This window comes from Rhizophagus irregularis, chromosome 17 (assembly GCF_026210795.1).
Source record: "Rhizophagus irregularis chromosome 17, complete sequence".
NCBI classification, from domain to species: domain Eukaryota; kingdom Fungi; phylum Glomeromycota; class Glomeromycetes; order Glomerales; family Glomeraceae; genus Rhizophagus; species Rhizophagus irregularis.
The window spans coordinates 3,024,912-3,035,312 of NC_089445.1; the positions used below are offsets into that span (position 1 = coordinate 3,024,912).

The following is a 10,401-nucleotide window of genomic DNA, read 5'->3' on the forward strand; positions in this document are numbered from 1 at the left end:
CTATTCATTTTGTTCAAATCTAATGTTATAAAGTGAATCCAGAACTTTAATTCTTTCTTCTTCTTTAAGATTAGAATAATCCTGAAATTCAACATCTAATGGCCATCCTATAACTTTATATGAAGTTTGTGTTTTCCATCTTTTATATGGTATATTATTACCTTTTACATCTTGTTCTATAATATAATTACAGTAAATGTTATTTTTAAATTAAACTTGAATTAAAATTAATTGAATACTTACCAAACTTTTGCCGCAAAATAAATCTTACTTTATTTCTTGTTTCAATGCTATTAGGTTTTGAAATATTGATAGCAGATAGATTAAAAGTATGTCCAGTTTCAGATTCATCTGGCAAAATTTCAGATGACTTAGTTTCAGCAACAGATTTGATTACTCCTTCATTTTCTTATATACAGAATAAATACATACAGGTTGTTGTTAAAAAATCAAATGTAATATATAATAATATATGAACATTATATACCTTTTTTTTTTAAAATAGAGAAACAACGAAATGGAATGATTGCATCACTTAAGTTGCTATAAGTCTGATAAAATTCTTCACCAATATTTGATCCAAACCAATGACTTCTAAGCTCATCATAATTGGATACAGCCAATGTAATAAACTCCATGCCACAAGTAACATGTAAAGTTCGAAACTACAAGTTGTAATTTATTATTATTACAAAATTAGATAGATACTACCAAGATAATATTAATTTACCATTTTTCGGATATCTTGAATTCCATTATTTAGTTGTGTTTTTCGTGATTTTGCATTTGTAATAAATGAGTTTTGCTCTTTAACACGTAAATTTGCAGCATTTTTAGCTTCTTCTTCATAATATTTACGTGTATCATTATTTAATGCATTCCATGCATCTGCACAGAGTTTTTGGGACCCTTTATCTTTAATATTTAAGCCTTTAAAATAAAGTAAAATTGTTAAAACATTGAAATTTAAATTTTAAGTAATATAAATCAGTTTAAAAAGTAACACCTTTTCCATGTGTTGCCCACCAATTAGATTGCCAAATATTAAATCCACTGATTTTTCTTTGTTTTCTAATAGCAGGTTCTCTATAATCTTTCATTACACTCTAATATAAAATGAGCATTTTAAATATCAAATTTTTAAGGATTAAACATTATTAAGTTTGCCTACCTTAATAAAATATGAATGCACATTAAGTTCATTAGCTAATAATTCAATTTCAGAATCATGCTGTTGCTGCAAATTTTTAATTTTTGCAAATGCTTCTACATTTAATTCTGAAACTATAAATTGTTAAATTATTAGTATTTATTCCTTTTTTAAAAAAAATTACTAAATAAAATATTTTATTAAATTAAATTTATAAAATTTGCATTTAATAAAATCTAGTATATCAACCCATTATACTGTTTAGCCAAAAATATATTTTAGTTTTTTTATTCTATTTTTCTATTCTTTGTTAGCATATATTCTTGTATTTTATAAATATTTACCACTTAAGTCAGAATCTAAGTCAAAGTTATTATTTTCCATCTCAATGAACGAAGCCAAGAATAACGCGTAACAATGCGTCATAATATAACATATATATATTTGCCGATCAGTCAGGTGATAAAACGTTATTTCAAAAAATTATATATCTTAATGTAAATTTACAATCTAAACAAATTTATTGTATTATCTCATAGTAAATCCACCAAATTTTATTGATTTTATTTAATAACAAGATAGAATAAAACAAAAAGAGAAAGTACATGTAAAAAAGTAAATAATAATGTCTAACTACTTTAATTTGCAACATTGCTTTCGTTACTTTCACTATCTTCCGTATCTAGATCCATATTATCTTGCATATTAGGATTTTGAAATAAATTTTTGATCGTTCCTAGTTTTAAATCAGTCAAAAATATATCGTAATAATAATCTGTAACTTCAAAATTTGAAATGTTAAGACCAGTATTTACTAACTGATCAAGCGTAATCCCAATATTAATTAATTTATATATTCTAAAAGCACTTTTCTTTTGTCGCCGTTCAGTTCTAGTATGAATACCTAATTGGGTGCACATAAAGTTTCGTTCAAATCTTCTTTGTTCTCTCTCATCATTTGGATGTTTTTCCACTGAAATGATATGTAAATCATTGTAAATATAAACAAGTGACATTCGATGATAAAGCTTATAAGCTTTAGTAGCAAGCTCAACTTGTTTAGAATGATTTTTTGATCGACCCATTGCGTAATTCTTTCCTTAGCAGACTCTTCATCTGTAATTTGAATTGGTTCTGAAGTCATAACTTTTAAAGCCTGGTTAAAATTTGTGCGAATTTGGTAGTCTTTAATTTCTACTAAAGTCTTGTTCTCAATGGTTTTTACTACCAAACTATTTAGACTTTTTCCAAAATTAGAATATTTTTTTTTCTTTTCACTTTCTTGTGATTCTGTTATTTAATTTAAAAAATTCAATCAAATTATAAAAATTAAAATAAATTTAGAATTATCAATATTTTAATGTCATTTACCTTTGCTAGCAATAACTTTTTTCTCAAAATTTTCAACTACCATATTACGACCTTTTTTAATATAAGAATATAGATTGATTAATTATGGTAAATTTATAATATCAATATATTTTAATAAAACAAATAAATTAATATAAGCCATATAAATAAATATTATTGCTACTTGAAATTCTTACCTTCTTCCTTTTTTTTCATAAGAGTTATATTAACTTTATTAATCCAAAGTTCAACAAGTAAATAATATTGATTAAATTTATCCCAAATTGTATAAGAAGGTAATGTTTTTTCTGCCCATCGTAATTCTTCTATATCAGTTGATTCTTTAATAAGTTCTTCAAAACCAAATTTTTCATGACAACGTTTATTTAGTGACTCCCAAACATCATCTGGATTGCTTTCTATCGTAAATCCCATTTGATGTAAATCATTTACAAGTATATTAATATGGTCATTATTTCTTTGTAGTGAAGTATTATCCTCATCTTCACTATCTGAACTAGAAACTATTGTTGAAGAGCTTTTTGACATATTAATTTGGTCGGATTTTCTTCTGAACTTATTGATTTTTTTCTATTTGCAATTAAGAATTTCATTAAATTGAATTAATCTTTAAAACGTAAAAACTAAATCTAATATGCATTTACATTTACCTCAAGATTATGATTATAAATTTGCAATGAATTTAACTCATCATTAAGTTGCTTATTTTTTATTTTTAATTTTTCATAAGTTTTTTCGGCAATTAGCAACTTTTCCTAATATAAAATTAAATTATAAAGATAAGCTGCTTAAATTAACGTTAATAAACAAGGTTTATTATATATGTAAACCTTACTTGCAATTGATCTATTTTCTTTACATGCTCAACATCGCAATTTTTTTCAGAATCCTAGAAGTTAAATTATTAAAATGATTACCATTTAATACTTTTATTAAAAAATTACAATATATATAATTAAAATATTAATTATATGAACCTGATCGGTTATAATATAATTGGAATCTTCAAGGTTAACTGTTATCCTGTCAATACGTTTACCATAAGAAATATTTGCAATATTATCTGTTATAGTAACATTACGTAACCGATATTTAGTTCTTCTCCAAATTAGTGATAATGCCTTGCTAATTTGAGTTATGTCATCTTCACTTAAGGTAAATATTTCTGCCATATTTTTGTTATCAATAATACAGACTTGCTTATAATACTCTTAAGAAAAAATAAGGTCATAGTATTTCCTTTTAAAAATTTTTGGTTTTATGTATATAATGCATATCCACAATACAAAATATAAAGCTTACCAGTTTAGCTTTTATTTTGAACTTTTAATCAAATAGAGCATAGAGCAAAAAAAATAGACGTGATGTTTATGGTCAAATAGAGCAAAAAAAAAATAGACGTGATGTTTATGGTCAAATAGAGCAAAAAAAAATAGACGTGATGTTTATTTTATATTCTTAAATGTTTCACAAAATGATACATATTCTGAAGCATTACGCACCTGTGATAAAAATAGTTTGCTATTTTTAGTATTGAAAAACGCGTTTAACTCAATAAACATTTAAGATAATACTAAAAATAGTTTACTATTTTAGTATTGTAAAAACGCGTTTAACTCAATAAACGTTTACTATTTTAGTATTGAAAAACGCGTTTAACTCAATAAACATTTAAGATAATACTAAAAATAGTTTACTATTTTAATATTGAAAAACGCGTTTAACTCAATAAACGTTTGAGATAATACTAAAAATAGTTTACTATTTTAGTATTGAAAAACAGCGTTTAACTCAATAAACATTTAAGATACTACTAAAAATAGTTTACTATTTTAATATTGAAAAAACGCGTTTAATTCAATAATGAGATAATACTAAAAACAGTTTACTATTTTAATATTGAAAAACGCGTTTAACTCAATAAACATTTGAGACTATTTTTATATTTTTAGTATTGAAAAAACATGTTTAATTAGATATCAGACAATAAACTTGTCCCAGATTTATTAGATTTATTTGAGATGATACTAAAATTAGTAAACTATTTTTATTACAGGTGTAAAATTATTTACTACATATTCCAATCTGCAAACATGGTAAATTTTTTGTAGACATTTGTACAGCTTTTTAAATGATTATTTTAACAAAATATTGCTAATGTTTCTTTTTTTCTAGATTTTAGGTATTTCTTTAGAAGCAATATTGACATTTTGAAAGAATTTAGACTAAAATATTTTTTTTTGTTGCTTCTTTTAATAGAATGTCAAATAACATTTTATTTTATATTTGAACATTTCTATATATGTATTTCTACATTTCAAAGGTATATACCAAAATGTTTTTTTGTTTTTGAATGAAAAGTTAGCTAATGTTTGTAGGACTACAGAATTTAAGCATGTGAATTTTATTGTTCTTTTACCTTTTAGACATAATTACTTTTTAATCTTGTTATTTTTTATCTTTGGAATGTGATTTTTGTTGTTCTTCATCTTTGGGAGTAATCATTTTTTTTTTTAATATTACATTAAAAAAATATAATTTGACCAGTACTCTAAATTATCTCTAAATAAATGTTTATCAAAATGTAAATGCATGAATGAATTACTGAAATAGCTATAATATTAGTATCTATATCATTGATTTACCTTATCACTATTTTCGCATTTTTTATTAATTAAAATATTTTTATTTTTAATAAAATTTCGCTCAAAAACATATAAAAAATTTTAACACAAAAAAATTTTTTTCTGGGGTCTGAAGACCCCCCAGACCCCCTCCTTAGGCCTTTTTTTTTTTTATCATTTATTAATTTTTTTTCTCAAATTTATTATTATTATTTTTAATTTTTTATTATTTATTTACATTTCTTATTCATTGTAAAACGTGAAAGCTACAATAAAATAAAAATAAGTAATAATATTATTAGTATAGTAATATTATTCATATATACAGTTCTTAAAAAAAGTAATCAGAACTATAAAAAATGCAAAAAATAAAGAATCATAATTAGAATACCTTTAAATTTTGCAAATTTGTTAAAATTTTAAAAAATACTTAAATACTTACTTAAATATTGTCAATCTGCCTATATTTTTATTAAAAAAACTATAAACATAAAGGGTTAATTTATTGAAAAATTTGTTTTGCTAGTTTTTTATTAAATTAAAATTAAAATTGACTCAAAATTTAAATTTTTAAAATTAAGATAAATTTAAATATATTAAACTTAAATTAATATTTTTTTTATTTATTTATTTTGAAAATTATTGATTAAAACTAAATATAAATGTTGATCATCATGATTAATTTTAATATATTAAACTTAAATTAATAATTTTTTTTTTATTTATTTTGAAAATTATTGATTAAAACTAAATATAAATGTTGATCATCATGATATTTTCAATAACTATCAAATAATAAAGTGTTAAACTTTTTTTAATAAAATTGATAGTATAAATCAAAATTTTAATTATTCAATTTTTAATAAACTGGCAAATTGAATGCTTTATAAAAATTTAATATTTTTCATAGCTTAAATTTTTAACAAATTTTTTTTCAAGATAGAAGGTTGAAATTTTATACACATAAAGTTTGTAACTTTGTATATTTAATAACAAATTTATAAAATTTGAAGAAGCCCTAATCACCAGTTTTTTATTTTTTTGCATTTTTTTTTGTAATTCTAATTTCTAAATACTTTTTTTGAGGAATGTAAATAGGTTTTTGTTAATTGTATATTTATAAAATGTATTGCATATTATTATACATTACTGTACATCATCATACATTGGTCACTATATAATGCATATTTTCTTTATGCTTAAAATAGACAACATTAATACTAATGCATATGATTATAAGTTTTCTAGTCAATCCTTTTTAAAAAATTTTAACCAGGCTTTTATTTTTTTTAATAAGTATTAGGGTAGTATGGTTTTGTTTAATAAATTTGTTAGAGAATTTTTTTAAGAATTATTTCATTGGAATTTTTTTTAGGAATTTGTTTTACTAATAGTTCTTTTGTCAGAAGATAAATTTTATAATTTGAATAAATTTATAATTTTAATTATTGTTTTAATAAATATTAAAAAATAAATTACTAATATGTGAAAAAATCAAAAAAAGGATACAAATTTAAAAACAGTTTGTAATGAGTAAAAAAAATGCTTTTTATAGCAATTATTGTTATACTTCTAATCTTTTTAAAGGTTTCTGCTATCTATTTTGTAATTGATATCTTTATATACCACAATAAAAAAAGCAAAGACAAATTGTCTATTGTCCATATAGCTTATTTATTAGAATTCTATTTTAGCTTAAATTCTTTTAATTTTATCTTTAGTTAATCTGTTATGTAATTTAATTTTATTTTCATTATCTATTTCAGATTTTTTTTAATTTTATTTCATAATAATATTTTTTAATTTATCTTTAATTAATTATTAATAACCTTTTTTGTATTATTTAGTTTCAGATTTTTTTTAATTTTACTAATTTTATTATATTTGTAATTTATTATTTTCTTAAATTTATAGTTAATTTACCTGAATAATTCTTTTAAATTATTTTAGCATTTTTATTTTTATTTTTATGACACTTTTATTTTATTTTTTTAACTCCATTTATTTAATTTTATTTAATTAAATTTATTTACTGTTTAATAATTTTAAAAATACTAATATCTTCATAATAAAAAAATCAACATTAAAGGAAAAAAAATTAGTATTTTAAATTTGAATATTAGGAATTTAAATGCATATTATTTAGTGTGTTAAAAGCATATTTTTCATACAATAATTACTAGTAATTTAATCAGTTGATAATTATTATTTAATAAATAGATAAAAGTTTATTAAATATATCTAAATTTGAGTTTTATAGCAAGTTTACTTTTTTTGTTATCTAAAATATGGCTGCTTTAGCTTGGATGCAAAAGTATTGATCTTGACCAATCAGATGGTATTTTCTTGACACATCAAGGAATTTCTTATAATTCCTAGTACCCATTAAAATTTAAAACCTTGATCTTTTATTTTTATTAATTAAAAAAGGCATTTGAATGCCATCATTTAAAAAAATAAATTATACAGATATATCATTAAATAAATTTTTTTCTAAGTATTTTTTAACAAATAATAATAAATAACAATGAGTTCACATAATAATAATCATTATTGAAATTTTTTTAATTTTTTTTTCTAATAGTATAAACTGGTATGCAAGAAAAATTCATACAAAATTTTCTTTTTTTATAATATATAATACAATAATATGTATAAATTTATTGTTGTGTATACTATGCTAAATATTCAAATAAATCACAAAATGAAAAAGTAAAAATGTCCAACTGAGGTAAAAGTTCTGGTATCCACCTCTTTCAATATTTTTATAATCATTATATTATTACTTCTTTCTGTTCTTTAATTTTATCTTAATCTTCATTTTCCTCTTCTTTATTTTCTTTTTCTTCACTCTCCTCTTCTTCACTCTCCTCTTCTTCATTTTCTTCTTCCTTATCCTCTACTTCCTCATTCTCTTCTTCATATCTTTCTTCTTCATCTTCCTCAATAAAGTTAAAATCCTCATCATAAATAATATTTTGATTATTATCATCGTCTCCAAAAATCTTATTTTTCATATTTTTAGCTATTTCTAAATTTAATGATATCTTATCTAACTCTTTCATTAAATTGCAATATATTCCATCCTAAAATAATAAAATTTATTAATTTATTAATAAAGTAATTCAATCATATAAATTTATTTACCTTTTTTTCCTGAAATTTAATAGCTTTTTCAATGAGTTCCTTTTGTTCTAACCAAAAAATAACAAGTCTTGTAATTTCAGATTTGACAAGTTCTTGCTCTTCTTTACTTCTATTAAGGTTATTGAAATTTTGTATTGCATTGTACATAATAATTCGTGGTATATTGCAATTTTCATCTAAAATAATATCTAGTGATATCCAAAAATTAGATTGATTATCTAAAACATTCTTGATTGATGCTGTTAGATATTTTTTCTTTTGTGTAGACGATAAAAATTCTCTTGTTTGATTATAATTTTCAATTGTCTTATTTATATTGGTTAATGCATTAGCATTCAAATTTTTAATTTTTGATGCTAACTTTTGACCTTTTAAAAATAATATTATAATTAATATATAATTAACAATTTATACATTACATATAAAAAAATTTTATTACCTTTGTGAAATTCATTATATAAATAAGATGAATTGAATAAATATTCATTTCTTTCTTTTCTCAATCCATCAATAAATTTAGATAGTTGATTAATACAATAAAATTCAAGATATGCACTATATTTTGAATCCATAGGATCCCACCGATGTGTTTTAGGTATACTTAATGATATTTCATAATTTTCAATTTTTTTAAGTATATTATCATGTTTTTTTCTTAAAAGTTCTTTCTTCTTTATATTATTAATCTTTGTAGTTTCAATGCTAATAGTAGAATTATAAAATTTTAGTATTCTATTAATAATTGCAAATTATTACAATATATAATGCAATACACTAACTTAATACTTCTTAATTCCATTAATAATTCAAAGTATGCATGTTCTCCTTCTAAATGATGCTTAAATGCTAATGGTAAAAAAATATTAGTTATATACAATCTAACATATTTTAATAATAATATTTATACTGTACCATATTCAGAAGTCTTTTGTTTTTCTATTGTTTCTTCAATTAACTTGAAATCTATATTATGTTGTTGATTTAGAAGACTTAATTTTTCTAATGATTCATGTTCTACTTTTTTTGCATTTTTGTATCTCTTGAACAGATTATTTGCTATAATAAATAAATAATAATTAGTAATTTACTTTTAGAAAATAATTATAATCGATAATATACATTTCAAACCTAATTTTTCTACAGATTTTTGATAATGAAATTCAAGTGCTGTTCCTATAATATCCAATCTATGACCAAATTTCATATATTTAGTAGTTTTGGCAAATTTGCCAAGGTAAGACCACAATCTCTCCAGTGATTCACCATCAGTAAGACCTACTGATTTAATTACCCTTGGATGGTATTTTTGTTGGCATTTTGATGTATGGGCATATGCATGAAATATAGAAACTGCCCATGTAAATCTTTCATGATAAGGGTAAAGGATATTGTTTGGATTGGCAATATGAGCATCAAGAAAACAAGCAATATCATATAAAAATATAAATTTCTGATTTGATTTTGAAAATTGCTGTTGAAAATGATCAATTAAACATTCTGCTAGAACATATCTAATTAAATTATTTAATAATTATTAAATTAATATGAATAATAATATTATAATAGTCAAATTTATTTATTACCTTTCACCCATATTACGCAAATTTAAAAATTTTAAGGGAATTCCATGCCGACATGTACTTCCAAATATTCCTGTATCATCTAAATGTTTAAATTTTTGAAGAGATTTTATTTGGTTAGTGGCCTTAAAATTGGATTCACATGATGTTGGCCCGGTCTATTTTTTTAAAATAAATAAATAAATAAATAAATAAAAATTAAAAATCTTATATATGTTAATAAATATATTAACAACTTATATAGCTTATAAATAAATTAATATTTACCTCGGATTTATTGTTATTATTCATTAAGTGAATATTAGTAGTTGAAGCTTGATTATTTGATAACAACCAACATCTAAAATTATCTTCAGAAATAATAAATCTATCATTAACTAATCGATTTTCAACATCATTTCCCGCACTTTTTAATCTTTTTAGCTGAAAGTTTCCATCAAATGCTATAATAGTATTTGAATTTTCTTCATTTGGCCAAATAAAAGTTGTAAAAATATTATAGTTAGCTTTTATTAATTATATTGATTAA

The 10,401-nt window shown here is 21.5% G+C and overlaps 2 protein-coding genes across 2 annotated transcripts; both read right to left on the reverse strand.

Annotated features, from left to right (window-relative positions):
- On the reverse strand, positions 1-1,534 carry OCT59_009361 (uncharacterized protein; the record flags this gene model as incomplete). The annotated part of the gene is made up of 7 exons (XM_025323179.2): positions 1-176; positions 244-408; positions 488-665; positions 731-930; positions 1,007-1,106; positions 1,172-1,284; positions 1,495-1,534. The coding sequence occupies 7 exons, from the start codon at positions 1,532-1,534 to the stop codon at positions 1-3; spliced, it is 972 nt and encodes a 323-aa protein (XP_025164235.2).
- A 254-nt stretch (positions 1,535-1,788) lies between these two features.
- On the reverse strand, positions 1,789-3,693 carry OCT59_009362 (uncharacterized protein; the record flags this gene model as incomplete). The annotated part of the gene is made up of 7 exons (XM_066133496.1): positions 1,789-2,178; positions 2,232-2,440; positions 2,522-2,572; positions 2,698-3,091; positions 3,172-3,276; positions 3,357-3,410; positions 3,499-3,693. 7 exons carry the CDS (start codon positions 3,691-3,693, stop codon positions 1,789-1,791), a joined length of 1,398 nt encoding a protein of 465 aa, XP_065999930.1.
- Between the last annotated feature and the right edge of the window lie 6,708 nt (positions 3,694-10,401).